Source organism: Oncorhynchus masou, chromosome 3 (genome assembly GCF_036934945.1).
Source record: "Oncorhynchus masou masou isolate Uvic2021 chromosome 3, UVic_Omas_1.1, whole genome shotgun sequence".
NCBI lineage: Eukaryota > Metazoa > Chordata > Actinopteri > Salmoniformes > Salmonidae > Oncorhynchus > Oncorhynchus masou.
Window position 1 is genome coordinate 37,057,292 of NC_088214.1, and position 21,692 is coordinate 37,078,983.

The window sequence follows — 21,692 nt, forward strand, 5'->3', positions numbered from 1 at the left end:
ACTTTAAACATCCCAAGGAGCACTGTGCAAGCGATAATATTGAAATGGAAGGAGTATCAGACCACTACAAATCTACCAAGACCTGGCCGTCCCTCTAAACTTTCAGCTCATACAAGGAGAAGACTGATCAGAGATGCAGCCAAGAGGCCCATGATCACTCTGGATGAACTGCAGAGATCTACAGCTGAGGTGGGAGACTCTGTCCATAGGACAACAATCAGTCGTATATTGCACAAATCTGGCCTTTATGGAAGAGTGGCAAGAAGAAAGCCATTTCTTAAAGATATCCATAAAAAGTGTTGTTTAAAGTTTGCCACAAGCCACCTGGGAGACACACCAAACATGTGGAAGAAGGTGCTCTGGTCAGATGAAACCAAAATTGAACGTTTTGGCAACAATGCAAAACGTTATGTTTGTGGCATAAAAGCAACACAGCTCATCACCCTGAACACACCATCCCCACTGTCAAACATTGTGGTGGCAGCATCATGGTTTGGGCCTGCTTTTCTTCAGCAGGGACAGGGAAGATGGTTGGAGCCAAATACAGGACCATTCTGGAAGAAAACCTGATGGAGTCTGCAAAAGACCTGAGACTGGGACGGAGATTTGTCTTCCAACAAGACAATGATCCAAAACATAAAGCAAAATCTACAATGGAATGGTTCAAAAATAAAAATATCCAGGTGTTAGAATGGCCAAGTCAAAGTCCAGACCTGAATCCAATCGAGAATCTGTGGAAAGAACTGAAAACTGCTGTTCACAAATGCTCTCCATCCATCCTCACTGAGCTCGAGCTGTTTTGCAAGGAGGCATGGGAAAAAAATTCAGTCTCTCGATGTGCAAAACTGATAGAGACATACCCCAAGCAACTTACAGCTGTAATCGCAGCAAAAGGTGGCGCTACAAAGTATTAACTTAAGGGGGCTGAATAATTTTGCATGCCCAATTTTTCAGTTTTTGATTTGTTAAAAAAGTTTGAAATATCCAATATATGTCGTTCCACTTCATGATTGTGTCCCACTTGTTGTTGATTCTTCACAAAAAAATACAGTTTTATATCGTTATGTTTGAAGCCTGAAATGTGGCAAAAGGTCGCAAAGTTCAAGGGGGCCGAATACTTTCGCAAGGCACTGTATATACACTTTGTTTTAGAATATACCTTTATTATTCCCCCAAACCCTACCACCCTTCCCCCAATTGAAGTAAACTAATAAACAATAACACTTCGGCTTCTACCTTCAGTTTATACATACTATCCATATTTTACAGACACAATCTATTTTACAATAGTTATATTTTGTTTGTTTTTAGTCCTTCCTCTATTTCTGATGTTCATCCAGTTTGATATCTATTTGTAACTGTGCTATTTCACAAAAGTTCTGAACCTATATACATTTTCCAGACCCCAAATGTTTTACATTGGTTATCTTGTTGTTAGTCCCCCCATTCAGCTCCATTCAACCTATCCCATTTTGGATTTCTATTTGCCATATATTTTTAACTGTGCAGTACAACAGTACTGAACCTTTCTATTCTCATAGTTTCTACAGATTGTAAATTAAAGATAAAAAATGTTGCTAAAATAATTATTATATTATTGATCGATTGACTTTGACTTTTCAAATCACCCAGTGCTATCTTCAGCGCTAGTTCTAGGTAAATTTTGCAAGTCTTCAGCCATTCCTGGACCTGTGACCAAAAACAAACTACATATGGACAGTATATATATATAATAATATAATAAATGATCTAATGACTCTGCCTCCTTGCAGCAAAATCTGCAGAGCTGGGAAGATTGTATCCCCCATATATATATAACATTCTATTAGTTGCAAGAATTTTGGACAATAATTTAAATTGAAAAATTCAAAGTTTTGAATCTGGCATTGTTTTGCGTGTCAATTCAGAAACCATGTGCCATGGAATCAGTACACAATCAGTACAAGTCTCTTCCCAACTATTTTGCAATTTAAATGGCAGAGCTGTCAATTTTTTGGTCCTTAAATGAAACTGGTATATATTTTTAGTTATCACAATGTTCTTTAACCATTTTTGGTCTTTAATGCAGGGCAGACAGACAAGTTCCTTACCTTTTCCCCCTAGACGTGCTATTGTTACTTGCCATACAGTAAACGTCCCACACCTTAATGTGATGTTATATGTTGACAATAATTTGAAAATAAGTAAATGTATAGTTATTTTGCAAAAGAAAAGCCACGAGATAGCCACCATTTATGATGCATGCCACCGGAACCGCAAGTTATTTTATGAACAAAATGATAATAATAATTGGGGTGCTTATATTTGTTAACAAATATACACAAGTATGTAATGGAAATAGTTATTTTTGTATATCTCCTTGAGATACCTCGGAGAGGTCACAGCCAGGGATCAGCCATTATGGACAACAACCAGGGTTAAGTGCCTTGCTCAAGGGCAGATCAACAGATTTTTCACCTAGTAGACTCAGGGATTCAAACCAGCAACCTTTCAGTTACTATCCCAACATTCTAACCACTAGGCTACCTACGGCCCCCTTCTCTGTTCTTTCAGTAAATAAATGAAATGCTTTAGAAGGGGAAAGCCAGAAGCCTACCTTCACTCTGTCTGTAGAAAGCGTTTTCACTACAGACGCTGCCCTCGTTGCCGATGCTCTCCTCATACGTGCTACCCTCTGCAAAAAGATACAACACACAGGGCATGGGTCATGTTCAGTAGGTCACAATGTAGCAAAAAGGTGTGAACAGGAAAATAAAATGGGTATTGGAAAACTTAAGGCATTGGACAACTTTGTCTGTTTCAAATAATTGTCTCCTGTTATGTGTGTAAACCTCTACTGGATTGGTGGGTCCCCGCGGGATGGTTGAGCTAACGTAGGCTAATGTGATTAGCATGAGGTTGTAAGTAACAAGAACATTTCCCAGGATATAGACAGATCTGATATTGCCAGAAAGCTTAATATATTGTTAATCTAACTGCACTGTCCAATTTACAGTAGCTATTACAGTGAAATAATACCATGCTATTGTTTTAAGGAGATAGCACAGTTATGAACTTTAAAATGTATTAATAAACAAATTAGGCACATTTGGGCAGTCTTGATACAAAATGTTGAACAGAAATGCAATGGTTCATTGGATCTGTCTAAAGCATTGCACATACACTGCTGCCATCTAGTGTACAAAATCTAAATTGCGCCTGGGCTGGAATAATACATTTTGGCCATTCTTTTGCATTTCAAAGATGATGGTTTAAAAGAAAAAAATGTAAACGCATGTTAGTCTGGGACAGTTGTGGGATGCGCTAACTGCCAAATTAATACAACCACTAGCACCAAAAAAACTTTAAGCAATGAGCCTGACGCAACAGAATGTTTAGCTTTGAATATTGATAAACTTTTAGGATATTTCTTTCACCGTATAAGCGTAGCAATTGGCATATATCAGTAGCTATATGCGCAAATGTTCCATTAGCAGGAAAACACAGTTCTCAAAAGTGACCACAATTACGATTGTGCGATTGCGATTGCTTTTATTATTAAGGTGCATTTTTATGTTGAAAATTATCTTCCCCAAACTTGAAACTCACATGTTTCATTTGTCCACTTCAGTTGTGATACACACCTTATCAAAACATATAGGCCTATGGGCTAGGCTACATGATTTGAAAAAGGTAGCAAAAAAAGACATGCACTATTTCTTCCCTTAAGCCTGGCATCATTCACAATCACACATCACACTATCCTTGATTTAATCTTGTCTTTACATATACTAAGTAATATATGTGTGAAATTTGATTGGAATTTAGAATGGACCATTATCATGCACCTGTCTCGAAACAGGGGCAGCGGAAAAATACATGTCATCTATGCACTTAAATAGCGAATGGTTAATTTTCATGCCAGCCAGGTAGGCTATACTCCTGTTGTATAGAGAAGCAATGTGCTTAATATTAGGAAAGTTGAGAAATAAATATTGTAAGCCTATAGAAAGCTGATGGGATCCTCCTCTTTTTAATAGCGGCCATGTTTTCTCACGCAATTGCATGATCTATTGAAATGTTGGGCAACATGGGCCCAAGAAGACATTGATTAGATTTTCGATTACATTTGCATTAATAGAGTGCTGAGTAGCATCAGAGATTGCAGAAACCTAATTACCATGACTAATGTGAAGTGGAATTTGACTGCCATCATGACTGGTGACCGTCGGTGTGGCAGTATTACAGTCACTATAACAGCCCTAGTCATACATTCTCATTCTGCTTTGAGCTCTATTCAGGTCCTCTAAATATGCACATAAAGCTGAGGTTATTTGTTGTTATGTAACTGCATTACTGGGTCTTGTGTGAGGCATTATCAACCTTATCCCTGGACTGCGTGTGCCCAGTGTTCATGTAGTTCAGAAATGGATTGGGGAAGTGGATATGGTCATTTCCAGTCCTTTTAATGAGGAAGGCAGTGAACTTGAGTGACGCACACACACACACACACACACACACTCTCTCTCTCTCTCTCTCTCTCTCTCTCTCTCTCTCTCTCTCTCTGTCTGTCTGTCTGTCTGTCTGTCTGTCTGTCTGTCTGTCTGTCTGTCTGTCTGTCTGTCTGTCTGTCTGTCTGTCTGTCTGTCTGTCTGTCTGTCTGTCTGTCTGTCTGTCTGTCTGTCTGTCTGTCTGTCTGTCTGTCTGTCTGTCTGTCTGTCTGTCTGTCTGTCTGTCTGTCTGTCTGTCTGTCTGTCTGTCTGTCTGTCTGTCTGTCTGTCTGTCTGTCTGTCTGTCTGTCTGTCTGTCTGTCTGTCTGTCTGTCTGTCTGTCTGTCTGTCTGTCTGTCTGTCTGTCTGTCTGTCTGTCTGTCTGTCTGTCTGTCTGTCTGTCTGTCTGTCTGTCTGTCTGTCTGTCTGTCTGTCTGTCTGTCTGTCTGTCTGTCTGTCTGTCTGTCTGTCTGTCTGTCTGTCTGTCTGTCTGTCTGTCTGTCTGTCTGTCTGTCTGTCTGTCTGTCTGTCTGTCTGTCTGTCTGTCTGTCTGTCTGTCTGTCTGTCTGTCTGTCTGTCTGTCTGTCTGTCTGTCTGTCTGTCTGTCTGTCTGTCTGTCTGTCTGTCTGTCTGTCTGTCTGTCTGTCTGTCTGTCTGTCTGTCTGTCTGTCTGTCTGTCTGTCTGTCTGTCTGTCTGTCTGTCTGTCTGTCTGTCTGTCTGTCTGTCTGTCTGTCTGTCTGTCTGTCTGTCTGTCTGTCTGTCTGTCTGTCTGTCTGTCTGTCTGTCTGTCTGTCTGTCTGTCTGTCTGTCTGTCTGTCTGTCTGTCTGTCTGTCTGTCTGTCTGTCTGTCTGTCTGTCTGTCTGTCTGTCTGTCTGTCTGTCTGTCTGTCTGTCTGTCTGTCTGTCTGTCTGTCTGTCTGTCTGTCTGTCTGTCTGTCTGTCTGTCTGTCTGTCTGTCTGTCTGTCTGTCTGTCTGTCTCTCTGTCTGTCTGTCTGTCTGTCTGTCTGTCTGTCTGTCTGTCTGTCTGTCTGTCTGTCTGTCTGTCTGTCTGTCTGTCTGTCTGTCTGTCTGTCTGTCTGTGACATCAGTCAGAGTCAAAGGATCAAAGCCAGTGACCCCTCGTCCAGTCTGTGAAATGTATGTGTTATTTTCTCCTAAAACGTCCACATAGCGGCGCAGATACACCATTTGAATGTGTGCACAAACAGTAGCGTGTGTTCATGGGTGCCAAGGGAAGCCAGGCTTTCTTTTTTAAATAAAAAGATAATTTTTTTATATTTTGTCTCTCTGTTTTTCATAATTTTCCTTCAATTCACAAGAGGCTGAATTTATCTCACTGGAGAAAGCATCAGAGCGAGCAAAACATATATGTAGGCCATCTATCTGATGCTTTCTGGGCTGTTGTTGTTAGTAAAGTTTAATTCAACTGAAGACGGTTGCCTACTCGAATTTGCCTACTTTCAGCAACATTAGCTGTCCGTTTCTGATTGATTGTGCTGTGGCTGCTGCGTCAAGTTTTAGCAGCACAACGTTCCTTGAATCTGGCTTATTGAGAGGTCAATAACTGATAAATACATCATGGTAGAAAAAAAATATTGTTTTTAATAAAATCAATTATTGTATTAGAAAGCTATCAAAGTTGACCTCATCTTTGCGCTCTTCCTTCTCAAACGGAACAGAACATAAAGTATAGGCTAGTCCACGTGCAATATTTTTTAGACTAGGCCTAATTTTTTGGGATGAAGCTTTTCACTCCTCCTGAACTGCCACTGTAGGCTTACACGGCGCAATCATTGGATGGCAGCACACAAAAAGGGTTTTGATCAGCAAGAGCAGAGCAGCCCGGGGCTCAGGGTTGGAATATCCATTGCAGTGTGTAATGCAGTTGTATTTACACCATCCCAGCAGCTATCTTATAAATATATCATTTTGCTCTGTGCTTTGCTTCCCAGAGCATGCACTTCGTAGCCTAGGCTATGGATCATTTGACTTGAGACAACACTAAATAGCCTATAGGCACATTTGATATTAAGCGGAGAATCAGAGATGAGGGACGGCATCGGGCACATATCTATTTATAGCTTAATAAGCAATTAATTCTAAAACACTAAGAAATATTGACATTTTATCAATTACAAATTACATGACCCTTCCCTGGACTAGATTATAAAAATACTAAACCCTCCCATTGACTGAAATTGAAAAAGCATGACCCTCCCCATTTTCCTCCATGTAACCATTCTGTAAATGTTGATCCATCCCTAAGATGCTGGAAGATTTGACACAAGCAGAGGGTCTCTGCACTCGTACGGTCGACGCAAATGTTCGATTAAAGTAGTGGCAGCAGTAAAAAAAATAAACTGTCCAGTCCAGTACCTGTGAGTTCTCCCAGCGTCCCATGCTCCGCCAGGTGTTTTCTGTATAGTGTCTTCAGCACCTTGGCACTACCAAACCTCTTGAAGCGACACTTTACATTGTTGTAGTACCACTCCAGGGACTGGGTCTTTAGAAGCCTGGCACGATGACAACAGAGAGGAGAGAGAAAGGAGGACTGATTAGATATGGTGATATTACAGTGCTTCAGGAAAATATTCACACCCCTTGATTTTTTTCCTGATGTTGTGTTTTTGTCACTGGCTTACACACAATACACCATCATGTCAAAGTGGAATTATGTATTTAGAACATTTTACAAATAAATGAAAAGATGAAATGTCTTGAGTCAATATGTTTTCAAGCCCTTTGTTATGGCAAGCCTAAATTAGTTCAGGAGTACAAGTGTGCTTAGCAAGTCACATAATAAGTTGCATGGACTCTGTGTGCAATAAAAATGTTTAACATGATTTTTGAACGACTTCCTCATCTCTGTACACCACACAAACAATTATCTGTAAGGTCCCTCAGTCGAGCAGTGAATTTCAAACAGATTCTATTCAGGGACTATTTTTTGGGTGGGTGGTAACTTTTAGGACGATTGCATTAGCTCCATTGTTCTGGGTAAGGGCTAAGGCATTCTGTGACCTCTACAGTCATAACTTTGTAGGATGTGTATGGGCTTTGCGTGTGTGACCACATGTACTGTACCTCTGAATCAAGGGGACCATGGCCAACACACACACACACACACACATCCCTTGTCCTCATCTCACTATGTTGAACGTCTGCCAACTTATTCTAGTTAGGAGATCTCTGATTGTAGACATATTTATTTCCCTTGAATCGATTGTCTATTTCCTCCCCAAAGGACACTGGGTTAGGGTTATTTCCCTAACCCTAAACCTAACCCAAACCTTAAACCTAACCTTAACACCTAACTGTAAACCTAGCCCTAATTGTAACCCTAACCCCTAAACCTAACCCCTAAGCTTAAAATAGCCTTTGTCTTTGTGGGGACTTGAGAAATGTCCCCAACGAGGGAGAATTTTAATTTGTTTTACTCTCCTTTTGGGGATTTCAGGTCCTCATGAGCATAGAAGAACAAGATCACACACAGACCCACACACACCTTGTCTGCCAGGGAAATCATCTTAATTCTATGTAGGTAAAAAGTCCACAGGTCTAAATCCTACAGTGGAACAGCTGGGCAGAACAGGGCTGCCATTAGAAACAGCTGGTCCAGAGTTTACAGGCCTTCTGTCTCCTCCTGTACAATCGCAGTTAATGACCTGCCAATGACCTGCTCAAATCCAATTATTAGTCACGTACACATGTTTAACAGATGTAGTGAAATGCTTGTGCTTCTAGCCCCAGTGCAGTAATATGTAATATCTAACAATATCTAACAAGTACACAACATATACCCAATACACACAAATCTAGTAAAGGAATGGAATTAAGAATGCTAATTCCGGAACACTGTCAACCAACGACACACTGACTGATATACAAATAATAATGAGTATTTATTTATGATGCAAAGTTCTTTGTCGATCAGTCAGTCGGCAGTCAGTTGTCAGTTGACTCTATTGTCTCTTGAACACTCTCAGCCAAAAGCCTGCTTTTCTATGTATACTCTCAGCCAGAGGTCTTCACGGATGCAGTTGTACCCGAACACCCGAGAGGGTCCGGATTCTGAATTCTAAATAATGTCACAGGGCTGGGTCGGATCTAATATGATTGTCACAGGTCTCGTTATGTGTCATTTTAATGACTTGTCCAGAAGGACCCATATAGATCCGAACCCGACTGCTGCAGTAGAGAGAGAGAGAAAATGTGTAGAATTTACACTGCTGCTCTTTGCTTTTCACGAGAGTGAAAAGCAGCTGGGCTTGTTGTTGTTGTTGGCCAACCATAAGTCATGAAAGTGGCAATAGGCTACTGTCATAGAGCCTCCTTGTGGGGCAAAAGTTAGGAGATACAGTGCCTTGTGAAAGTATTCGGCCCCCTTGAACTTTGCGACCTTTTGCCACATTTCAGGCTTCAAACATAAAGATATAAAACTGTATTTTTTGTGAAGAATCAACAACAAGTGGGACACAATCATGAAGTGGAACGACATTTATTGGATATTTCAAACTTTTTTAACAAATCAAAAACTGAAAAATTGGGCGTGCAAAATTATTCAGCCCCTTTACTTTCAGTGCAGCAAACTCTCTCCAGAAGTTCAGTGAGGATCTCTGAATGATCCAATGTTGACCTAAATGACTAATGATGATAAATACAATCCACCTGTGTGTAATCAAGTCTCTGTATAAATGCACCTGCACTGTGATAGTCTCAGAGGTCCGTTAAAAGCGCAGAGAGCATCATAAAGAACAAGGAACACACCAGGCAGGTCCGAGATACTGTTGTGAAGAAGTTTAAAGTCGGATTTGGATACAAAAAGATTTCCCAAGCTTTAAACATCCCAAGGAGCACTGTGCAAGTGATAATATTGAAATGGAAGGAGTATCAGACCACTGCAAATCTACCAAGACCTGGCCGTCCCTCTAAACTTTCAGCTCATACAAGGAGAAGACTGATCAGAGATGCAGCCAAGAGGCCCATGATCACTCTGGATGAACTGCAGAGATCTACAGCTGAGGTGGGAGACTCTGTCCATAGGACAACAATCAGTCGTATATTGCACAAATCTGGCCTTTATGGAAGAGTGGCAAGAAGAAAGCCATTTCTTAAAGATATCCATAAAAAGTGTCGTTTAAAGTTTGCCACAAGCCACCTGGGAGACACACCAAACATGTGGAAGAAGGTGCTCTGGTCAGATGAAACCAAAATTGAACTTTTTGGCAACAATGCAAAACGTTATGTTTGGCGTAAAAGCAACACAGCTCATCACCCTGAACACCTTATCCCCACTGTCAAACATGGTGGTGGCAGAATCATGGTTTGGGCCTGCTTTCTTCAGCAGGGACAGGGAAGATGGTTAAATTGATGGGAAGATGGATGGAGCCAAATACAGGACCATTCTGGAAGTAAACCTGATGGAGTCTGCAAAAGACCTGAGACTGGGACGGAGATTTGTCTTCCAACAAGACAATGATCCAAAACATAAAGCAAAATCTACAGTGGAATGGTTCAAAAATAAACATATCCAGGTGTTAGAATGGCCAAGTCAAAGTCCAGACCTGAATCCAATCGAGAATCTGTGGAAAGAACTGAAAACTGCTGTTCACAAATGCTCTCCATCCAACCTCACTGAGCTCGAGCTGTTTTGCAAGGAGGAATGGGAAAAAATTTCAGTCTCTCGATGTGCAAAACTGATAGAGACATACCCCAAGCAACTTACAGCTGTAATCGCAGCAAAAGGTGGCGCTACAAAGTATTAACTTAAGGGGGCTGAATGATTTTGCACACCCAATTTTTCAGTTTTTGATTTGTTAAAAAAGTTTGAAATATCCAATAAATGTCGTTCCACTTCATGATTGTGTCCCACTTGTTGATTCTTCACAAAAAAATACAGTTTTATATCTTTTTGTTTGAAGCCTGAAATGTGGCAAAAGGTCGCAAAGTTCAAGGGGGCCGAATACTTTCGCAAGGCACTGTAAGTGTGAATGTTATGTTTAACAATATATTTCCATATTAAAGCCATGCAATTACTTAGAACAATGTGGACTGTTCAATGTATTAAAACAATATGGGATAGCCTTACATTTTGGCATTTTGTTTATGTAGGCTGTTTAACAAACTAGGCTATAATGGACTAACATTGGAGCTGATAACAGAAGACCGTAAATACACAACTTGAAGCAACCACATATTTAGCCAGGGTAGGACCAGGACATCTGTTCACAATGCGGACACAGAGGACAGATAAGAGGCACATTTTGGTACTATGTGTAGACACGTCTGAAGATGTGGGCACAATCAGAATGTGGACAAGATCAGGACACAGAACCCATGTTAGCGCCAGGTATAAACAAGGCCAGAGAGATGCTGGACAAGTCATGCAGGGCAACTAGCATAGCCTACACAGTTCTTCTGCATCCTGCCTCGTTGAACAGACTAACTAAGACATGAAAGCACCACCTGCAGTGCAGCTGCTAGTCTCTCATGACAGTCAAAATCGACTTACTGGGCAGACCATGCAAGAATGAATTCTGGGTGCCAAAATGCATTAACCTGCATTAATTTGATTGTCGCAGATATTTTTCCTGTGCAGCAGGAAATTTAAATTGTAATGTATTTGAGATTTTAAAAGGCTTCTAAAGTTTGTAATTTCCACTTTAAAAAATGTCAAAGCATTTACCAACCCCTACAAAAATGTCCATGAATTACAATCCACATAATAATTCACATTTCCTGTTGTTGAAGTAATATTTTCCTGCTGTGAGAAACTGGTCAAATTAAAGTAGTACTGTACATATGTAGAGGCATTGAGTTCTGGAGGAGCACCAACCCACTTCAGCCACAGTTGATGCATTTAATACAGTTGGTCCACAGAGAATCAGAAGTGTTCGACATCTTCAGAGTGCAGTAGCCAATTGTGAGGATGAGGTTTTAAAGTGGATTAAATTGAGATTGTTTGTCATAGGCCTACACACAATGCCCCATAATTTCAAAGAAGAATCATGTTTTTAGAAATGTACATTTTTTATGAAAAATGAAAAGGTTAAATGTCTTGAGTGAATAAGCATTCAACCCCTTTGTTGTTGCAATACTAAATATGTTCAGGAGTAAAAATGTGCTTAACTAGTCACATAATAAGTTGCATGGACCCACTCTGTGTCCAATAATAACTCATCTCTGTACCACACACATACAATTATCTGTAAGGTCCCTCAATCACGCAGTGAATTTCAGACACAGATTCAACCACAAAGACCAGGGAGTTTTTCCAATGCCTCACAAATAAAGCAGACATTGAAAATCTCTTTGCGCTTGGTGAATTTATTAATTACACTTTGGATGGTGTATAAATACACCCAGTCACTACAAAGATACAGGCGTTCTTCCTAACTCAGTTGCCGGAGAGGAAGGAAATCGTTCAGGGATTTCACCATGAGGCCAATGGTGACTTTAAAACAGTTACAGAGTTTAATGGCTGTGATAGGAGAAAACTGAGGATGGATCAACAACATCGTAGTTACTCCACAATACTAACCTAAATGACAGAGTGAAAAGAAAAGCCTGTATAGAATAAAAATATTCCAAAACATGCATCCTGTTTGCAACAAGGCACTAAAGTAATACTGCAAAAAATGTGGCAAAGCAATTCACTTTTTGTCTTGAATACAAAGTGTTATGTTTGGGGCAAATACAATACAACACATTACTGAGTACCACTCTCCATATTTTCAAGCGTAGTCGTGGCTGCATCACGTTATGTGTATGCTTGTAATCGTTAAGAACTGGGGAGTTTTTCAGGATAAAAAAGAAACGGAATGGAGCTAAGCACAGGCAAAATCCTAGAGGAAAATCTGGTTCAGTCTGCTTTCCACCAGACACTGGGAGATTAACTCACCTTAATTCACCTTTCAATAACCAAATCTACACTTTAATTTCTTATCAAGATGACAGTGAATGTTCCCGAGTTACAGTGTTTACTTAAATCTACTTGAAAATCTATGGCATGACCTGAAAATGGTCGTCTAGCAATGACCAACAACTAATTTGACAAAGCTTGAAGAATTTTGATAAGAATAATGGACAAATGTTGTACAATCCAGGTGTGGAAGCTCTTAGAGACTTACCCAGAAAGACTCGCTGCCAAAGGTGCTTCTACAAAGTATTGATTCGGGGATGTGAATACTTATGTAAATTAGATATTTCTGTATTTTATTTTCAATCAATTTGCTAAAATTACAACAACAAGAAAAATTTACTTTGTTATTATGGGGTATGGTGTGTAGATGGGCAAAAAAATATATTTAATAAATTTTGAATTCAGGCTGTAACACAACAAAATGTGGAATAAGTCAAGGGGTATGAATACTTTCTGAAGGTACTTATGAGTGTCTGATACACAGTGCGAATACGAGCCTATATCATAAGCTATAATATTACAAAAGAGACCAACCATTGGCATAGTATTTACAATTTCTAGATGAGCGTGTCTTAAGATATTTACTGTATGCAAAGCAGCATGGCTCATGAATAATAAATGAGGTTAATGAGTGCTTCAACACAACACAGAGGTTGTGGTCCCTGTGGACTGATGTGATTTAACCGAACCATTACTGGACAACCCAGGGTAAGCTCAATTAACTGGTCAACATTAATATGCACATAGTAGCTTGCCCATAAACAGTACTGCATGACCACAATATGTCTTGAACAGAACGAAATATCAAATCAATGGGGAGAAGTGTGGCTTTAGTTAAAACCTTTACCAAAGATCAGTGTTACCTAAAGCAAACAAACTGCAACACTTCAAGTCAGAGAGACTTATAGGGTCATAACTATATGACCCTATTTTGCGTTTGCTTAAAATATGTGTCTCTAGGCCTACACAGGTGATAAACTTAGTAAATGTGTTTCTCTAGGCCTAGACGGGTGATAAACTTAGTAAATGTGTGTCTCTAGGCCTACACGGGTGTTAAATTTAGTAAATGTGTGTCTCTAGGCCTAGACGGGTGATAAACTTAGTAAATGTGTGTCTCTAGGCCTACACGGGTGATAAACCTAGTAAATGTGTGTCTCTAGGCCTACACAGGTGATAAACTTAGTAAATGTGTGTCTCTAGTCCTACACGAGTGATGAACTTAGTAAATGTGTGAGTGGTAGTTGCCATGTTGAGGTGCGACAGTGTGTGTGCATGTACAGTATGTTGCATAGTGAATATAAACTAAGTTGACACAGGCGGTGTACAGGTGTCACAGACAGTGACGTCTGAGAGAGGAGACTGTGGAGATTACATGTGTTTATGACAGTGTGGCGACCTGACATCTCCAGTACTAAATACATGTTAGTCACTGAGGTCGAAGGCTCAACACAATCTCACACAGCGGATGAAGACTGTCACTGTCATTCACCATTGGCAAATAGGCAACTACAAAATGCGCACACACATAGATACACCCACACACATTGATACACCCAAACACATAGACACACCCACACACATGGACAATTCTATGACAGTCTTCTATTTCATCTCCAATCCACCATCCTACGACACCTCCTCCTACTTTCATCCCCGCTTATACCTGTACACAGAATCACACATTCCTCCATCCCCACTGACCTCCCTTTCTGACACGCAGAGCAGACCCAGGCTTTGTCCTTCTTGCTGTAGGAGCGGCAGGTCTTGCAGACATTGTACTTGCAGTCCAGACACGGGCGTTTGGGGTTAACCAGGAAGGTGAATGGAGAGCAGCAGCGGATGCAGCAGCGCTCGTTGAAGCGATGCTGCCGGGAGAGGAGGGAGCAGCGACTTCCCTCCTCATCAAGCTCCTGCTTCAGCTCACTGAGGGAGGATGATGGAGGGGGGGGGGGTTACGTGGAAGAGAGGATGAGGAGGAGAGAGGAGGAGTGAGAGGGGGAGGGGGATTTCCACCAACTGAAGTTATCTATTAGGATTTTTTTGGGGGAAATAATAGTATAAAATTATCAGCTGTACAGGAAGACTTGTGTAAGGGCCAAATTGTAGAGGAGGAACTTCTTGATGCAATTAAAGCATTTATTCCAGGGAAAACTCCAGGGCTGGATGGCATACCAGTTGAAGTTTGAGTTTGAGTTTGAGTTTATTTTTATTTTTACAGGGACAGTGCACATTAATCAACGTTTCAGTAAAAGTGCCGGTTTTAGCCAGCCGGCTAATTTTCAAACGCAGTCCCTGGGCAGGTTATTAAAAACAATTACAATATAGACAATAGCAACATAGAACAAGCAAGACATAGCAACATAGGACAAGCAAGACATAGCATACAGACAGAGCAACATAGGACAAGCAAGACGTAGCATACAGACAGAGCAACGTAGAACAAAAAGCAGCAAGACAAAATTCATAAAAGCAACAAAGTGTTTCCACACCTCACAAGCTACAGACAACAGACAACATGGAAAGCGGCAACACACAGCTAGGGACCATGTTCACAAATCTGATTGACCTTTAGCCATGTCTTCAAGCATTTTGTGAAAGTGTGATATGTGGTGCAGTTATGTGTGTTTGATGGCAGTGTATTCCAGACATGGGAAGCTCTCGAAGAGAGAGCAGATTGACTAAAGGTGCTTTTCCTTAAGGGAACTATACAGTCACCTCTCATGGCAGACCTTGTGGATCTGCTGCCATATGTCTGGGTTTTCTGTTTAACAAAAATATTGAGTGGAGGGGGAGCCAGGCCATTAAGGATCTTGAATACAAGACATGCGTCGGTGTATTGCACAAGATTTTCCCAACTCAAGAGCTCATGCTTTCTAAGGATGTGACAATGATGATGGCTATTGGGCTTCCTATCAAGCACTTTGAGAGCCTGTTTGTAGACAGACTGAATAGGTTTTAATGTTGTACAGCAAGCTTGGGCCCAACTAGTCAAGCAGTATGTTAAGTGGGGGAGTATCATAGAGTTGAAGTACAGTTTTGCTACCTCTGTAGTCAAACAATTTCGTATAAATCGGAAATTAGCTAGGTTGAATTTAGTTATTTGAATTATCTTTTTCACATGCTTTTTAAAAGAGAGGTTGGAATCAAGTATGATGCCAAGGTACTTAAAATCGGATACCACCTGGAGCTTCTCTCCTGACACATAGACATCTGGCTCAGTAGCATCTGTTGCCCTCTTTGTGAAGAACATGCAAACAGTTTTTTTCACATTGAGATGCAAACACGAGTCACTGAGCCACTTTGTAACCTGGACCATTACAGTAGTGAGTTCTTGTGCAGCTTGTTGTTTGCTCTTTGCATGCACATATATCACTGTATCATCTGCATACATTTGAACTTCAGACCCAGTACAGACAGAAGGCAGATCATTAATGTACAGGCTGAACAGGAGGGGCCCCAGTATTGACCCTTGGGGCACGCCCACATCATAGCTACGAGTGGGCGACAGCTCATTGCTCACTCTGACACACTGAGTTCTGCCTTCAAGGTATGATTTCATCCATCTCAAGGCATCAGGGGAAAAGTTGAACTTGGACAATTTTGTGATGAGAATCTCATGGTTAACAGTATCAAAAGCCTTCCTTAGGTCCAGAAACACAGCCCCAACAGCACCCCCTTTGTCCATCTTGGACTTCACATTTTCCAGAAGAAAGCAGTTGGCCGTTTCTGTGGAGTGTTTCGCTCTGAAGCCAAACTGCATGGAGTGTAATGTGAAGGGGCTGTTGTTGATCAGTTGTTCTGCTACACACTTTTCAACAACCTTTGACACCACAGGTAGTATACTAATGGGCCTGTAGTTACTCACGTCAGCAGGGTCGCCTGATTTAAAGATGGCCGTTATTATGGCCGACTTTCATATTAAACCTTCCATATTAAACCTTTTATAGTCTACTCAATGATACATTATTAGCATGTTTTAACCACTCCTATACAAGTTGTCAACGATCAGGTACTCAGCAAGGTTCCGTTTTGGGACCACTATTGTTTTCACTATATATTTGACCTCTTCGTGATGTCATTCGGAAACATAATGTTAACTTTCACTGCTGTGCGGATGACACACAGCTCTACATTTCGATGAAACATGGTGAAGCCCCAAAATTGCCCTCGCTGGTAGCCTGTGTTTCAGACATAAGGAAGTGGATGACTGCAAATGTTCTACTTTTAAACTTGGACAAAACAGAGATGCTTGTTCTATGTCCCAAGAAACAAAGAGATCTTCTGTTAAATCTGACAATTATTTTTGATGGTTGTACAGTCGTCTCAAATAAAACTGTGAAGGACCTCGGCGTTACTCTGGACCCTGATCTCTCTTTTGACGAACATATCAAGTCTGATTCAAGTACAGCTTTTTCCATCTACGTAACAGTGCAAAAATCAGAAACTTTCTGTCCAAGAATTATGCAGAAAAATGTATCCATGCTTTTGTCACTTCTAGGTTAGACTACTGCAATGCTCTACTTTCCGGCTACCCAGATAAAGCACTAAATAAACTTCAGTTAGTGCTATACACGACTGCTAGAATCTTGACTAGAACCCAAAAAATGTATCATATTACTCCAGTACTAGCCTCTCTACACTGGCTTCCTGTTAAGGCAAGGGCAGATTTCAAGGTTCTACTGCTAACCTACAAAGCATTACATGGGCTTGCTCCTACCTATCTTTCCGATTTGGTCCTGCATGACATACCTACACGTACGCTACGCTCACAAGACGCAGGCCTCCTAATTGTCCCTAGAATTTTTGGAGGCAGCTGGAGGCAGGGCTTTCTCCTATAGAGCTAATTTTTTATGGAATGGTCTGCCTGCCAACCCATGTGAGAGACTCAGACTTGGTCTCATCTTTTAAGTCTTTATCAAAGACTCATCTCTTCAGTGGGTCCTATGATTGAGTGTAGTCTTGCCCAGGAGTGGGAGGGTGAACAGAAAGGCACTGGAGCAACGAACCGCCCTTGTTGTCTCTGCCTGGCCGGTTCCCCTTTCTCCACTGGGAATCTCTGCCTCTAACCCTATTACGGGGGCTGAGTCACTGGCTTACTGGTGCTCTTCCATGCCGCCCCTAGGAGGAAGGTTCTCTCTTTCTCTCTGCCTCTCTCTCTCGCTCTCTCTCTCTCTCTCTCTCTCTCTTTTTCAACTCTCTCTCTTTTCAACTCTCTAGAGACAACAGGAGCGGTAGAGATCCTCTGAATGTGATCGGCTACGAAAAATCAACTGACATTTACTCATGAGGTGCTGACCTGTTGCACCCTCGACAACCACTGTGATTATTATTATTAGACCCTGTTGGTCATCTATGAACATTTGAACATCTTGGCCATGTTCTGTTATAATCTCCACCCGGCACAGCCAGAGAAGGACTGGTCACCCCTCATAGCCTGGTTCCTCTCTAGGTTTTTTCCTGGGTTTTGGCCTTTCTTGGGAGATTTTCCTAGCCACCGTGCTTCTACACCTGCATTACTTGCTGTTTGGGGTTTTAGGCTGGGTTTCTGTACAGCACATTGAGATATCAGCTTATGTAAGAAGGGCTTTATACATACATTTGATTTGATTTGTTTTGAGAAGTTCTGATTTCACTGTGACTGAAAAAGAAACCAGGTAGTAAGTATAAAGATGCAGTCTATCTAAAAAACTGGAGGCCCCTTACACTTCAGTGTTGTGATGCAAAAATCCTAGCAAAGGTGTTGTTGGATATTATTCATCCTGATTAGACAGGTATTTTAAATGATCGATACATTTGAGATTAGACAAGTACTTAAAACAATAGAACACTTTTAATCTAGGAAACCAGATCTGGTATTCATGTGTCACGCCCTGACCTTAGAGAGCCTTTTTATGTCTCTATTTTGGTTTGGTCAGGATGTGATTTGGGTGGGCATTCTACGTTCTGATTTTCTATGTTTTCTATTTCTTTGTGGTATGGTTCTCAATCAGAGACAGCTGTCTATCGTTGTGTCTGATTGGGAATCATACTTAGGCAGCAGAAATGTACGCTCACCACGCTGCACTTTGGTCTACTTCCCATGACGATCGTGACAGAACTTCCCATCTCCAAAGGACCAAGCAGTGTGGTAAAGAGGACTCCTGGACATGGGAGGAGATCCTGGACGGTAAGGGACCCTGGAGGCAGGCTGGGGAATATCGCCGTCCAAAGGAGGAGATAGAGGCAGCGAAGGAGGAGCAGCGGCAATATGAGGAGGCAAGTCATCGTAGCAGGCATGAGAGGCAGCCCCAAGGGGCACACAGGGAGATTGGCAGAGTCAGGGTAGGGACCTGAGCCAACTTCCCATAAGGAGCGTGATACTGGCCAGGCACCGGGTTATGCGGTAAAGCGCACAGTGTCTCCAGTGCGCTCTCATAGCCCGGTGCGCTATATGCCAGCTCTCCGCAGTTGCCGTGCTAGAGTTGGCATTCAGCCAGGAGGGATTGTGCCGGCTCAGTGCTCCTGGTCTCCGGTGCGTCTCTTCGGCCCAGGTTATCCTGCGCCAGCTCTACACCCGGTATCCCCAGTTCGCCAGGAGAACCCAGTGCAGCCTGTTCCAGCTCCCCGCACGTACCAGGCTAAAGTTGGCATTCAGCCAAGAGGAGAGGTGCAAGTGTCAAGCACCAGATGTCCAGTGCCCCCCCACAGCCCGGTTCGACCTGGGCCTGCGCTCTGAAGGTGCCGGGCTAAAGTGGGCATTCAGCCGGGAAGAGTGGTGCCAGGGATACGCACCAGATCTCCAGTGCTCCCCGACAGCCCGGTGCCTCCTCCAAGGACCAGGCCTCCAGTAGGTCTCCGCAGCCTGGTCCATCCTGTGCCTCCTCCAAGGACCAGGCCTCCAGCGACGGTCCCCAGTCCAGAGCCTCCAGCGACGGTCCCCAGTCCGGAGCCTCCAGCGACGGTCCCCAGTCCGGAGCCTGATTGGTAATCATACTTAGGCAGCCTTTTCCCCTGTTGGTTTTGTGGGAGGTTCTTTGTTAGGGGCACGATAGCCCTGTTAAGCTTCGCGGTCGTTTTGTATTGTTTATTGTTTTTTTTGGCGAATAAAAAGAAATGTACACTCACCACACTGCGCTTTGGTCTACTTCCCATGACGATCGTGAGATCATGGAAGATTTTGAAAAGGTATGATAAAGTAATTTTGATAAAGTATGACTAGAATTGATATATACAGTAAATGCTTGGACTATTTTAATTTTGGTGAATCTCTTATACAATAGGTTAAAGTCATGTATAGAACTCCAGGTGTAAAATAGTAAAAATTGGCTACTTCTCAGAAAGTATTAAACTGTCAGAAGGAGTAAAACAAGTTTGTACACTGTCTGCGTATCTATTTATTGTGGCCATCAAAATGTTAGCTATTACAATCCAATCCAACAATGATATAGAGAGGCTAGAAATCCAGGGCTTAAAAACAAAGGTGTCATCTTATGTGGACGACTTAATTGAGTTTCCTCTTAAATCTGCAATCTGGATCCCTGCACAGCCTCATAGATGATTTAGATCATGTTTCTGACCTCTCTGGATTACAACCCACCTAGGATAAGTATACCATATTCCATATTAAGTTGCAAAAAAATACAACACTTACTATATGCTGTGTAGTTTACCAATAAAACGGTCTGATGATGAAGTGGACATACATGGTATTCATATCCCTAAAGAAATAAAGGAACTACCTTACTCTTAATCGGTGCACGGTCAAAATGGAAGTAAGCATATGCCGATTAAAACACCTTTTTTTTAGCAATCTTTTTAATTATTAGGACATGTAAACACCTTAATTGGTGTTCCAGAGGTGTACTTGATCTGTGCATGTGCTAGCACCAGCCAAGTGAGCCGCCCTCTTTAGTGTGTGTGAAGTGTGTCTGGAACAACTGAATGTATGCATCTTAGAAGTAGTTTTCACATACAAACTTTATGTTCAAAGTCAGAATCAAATATGCTTCCAAAAAATAACGTTCTCCGTGGTAGATTGGCGATTTGATTTTTCAGATTTTTTTCTGCCATCAGGTAGCCTCATTTCAGAAGTGTCCACGTAAACAGTATTATTAGGGAATCACTCTTCTTGCAAAGCATGTAAACATTTTAATTGAACTATTATATTAAATCAGACCATCCTCAATAATCACATTATTGTGTGCATGTAATCATTCTCATTGATGAGGGACTAGTATGATGAACTGATAACTGACAAAAGAAATGTAATAAAATCAAACCCAACTTCTTTTGTCACATGCTCCCGAATACAACAGGTGTAGACCTTACCGTGAAATGCTTACTTACAAGCCCTTAACCAACAATGCAGTTCAAAAAAGAGTTACGAATATTTTTATAAAAATATAAAAACAAATGGGGGGGGTGTCAATGTAAATAGTCTGGGAGGCCATTTGATTAATTGTTCAGCCGTCTTATGGCTTGGGGTTAGAAGTTGTTAAGGAGCCTTCTGGTCCCAGATTTGGCGCTCTGGTACTGCTTGCCGTGCGGTAGCAGAAAGAACAGTTTATGATTTGGGTGACTGGAGTCTCTGACAATTTTTTGGGCCTTCCTCTGACACTGCCTAGTATATAAGCCCTGGAGGCAGGAAGCTTAGCCACAGTGATGTACTGGGCCATACACACTACCCTCTGTAGCACCATACGGTCAGATGCTGAGAAGTTACCATACCAGGCGGTGATGCAACCGTTCAGGATACTCTCAATGGTGCAGATGTAGAACCTTTTTAGGATCTGGGGACCCAGGCCAAATTATTTCAGTCTCCTGAGGGGGAAAAGGTGTTGTCATGCCCTCTTCACGACTGTCTTGGTGTGTTTGGACCATGATAGTTTGTTGGTGATGCGGACACCAAGGATGTTGAAACTCTCGACCCGCTCCACTACAGCCCCATCGATCTCAATGGGGGCCTTTAAGGCCCGCCTTTTCCTGTGGTCCATGATCAGCTCCTTTGTCTTGCTCAAATTGAGGGAGAGGTTGTTGTCCTAACACCACACTGCCAGGCCTCTGACCTCCTCCCTATAGCCTCATTGTTGTCTGTAATCTGTTGTGTCGTCAGCAAACGTAATGATGGTGTTGGAGTCATGTTTTGCCATGCAGTCGTGGGTGAACAGGGAGTACAGGAGGCGACTAAGCACGCACCCCTGAGGGGCCGCAGTGTTGAGGATCAGCATGGCAGACATGTTGTTAACTATCCTTACCACCTGTGGAGGCCAGTCAGGAAGTTCAGAAACCAGTTGCAGAGGGAGGTGTTTAGTCCCAGGGTTT

At 41.9% G+C, this 21,692-nt stretch overlaps 1 protein-coding gene across 4 annotated transcripts in view; it reads right to left on the bottom strand.

The window, feature by feature from the left end:
- The window catches only part of LOC135515767 (rab effector MyRIP-like), a 54,723-nt gene that overhangs the window by 17,861 nt on the left and 15,170 nt on the right, over window positions 1-21,692 (bottom strand). For all 4 annotated transcript variants that reach the window (XM_064939516.1, XM_064939500.1, XM_064939507.1 and 1 more), the window contains exons 3-5: window positions 14,094-14,315; window positions 6,848-6,984; window positions 2,597-2,674 (exon numbers count right to left, since the gene is read on the bottom strand). In XM_064939516.1, coding sequence (XP_064795588.1) covers window positions 2,597-2,674; window positions 6,848-6,984; window positions 14,094-14,315 — 437 coding nt within the window. The remainder of the gene's footprint in view (window positions 1-2,596; window positions 2,675-6,847; window positions 6,985-14,093; window positions 14,316-21,692) is intronic.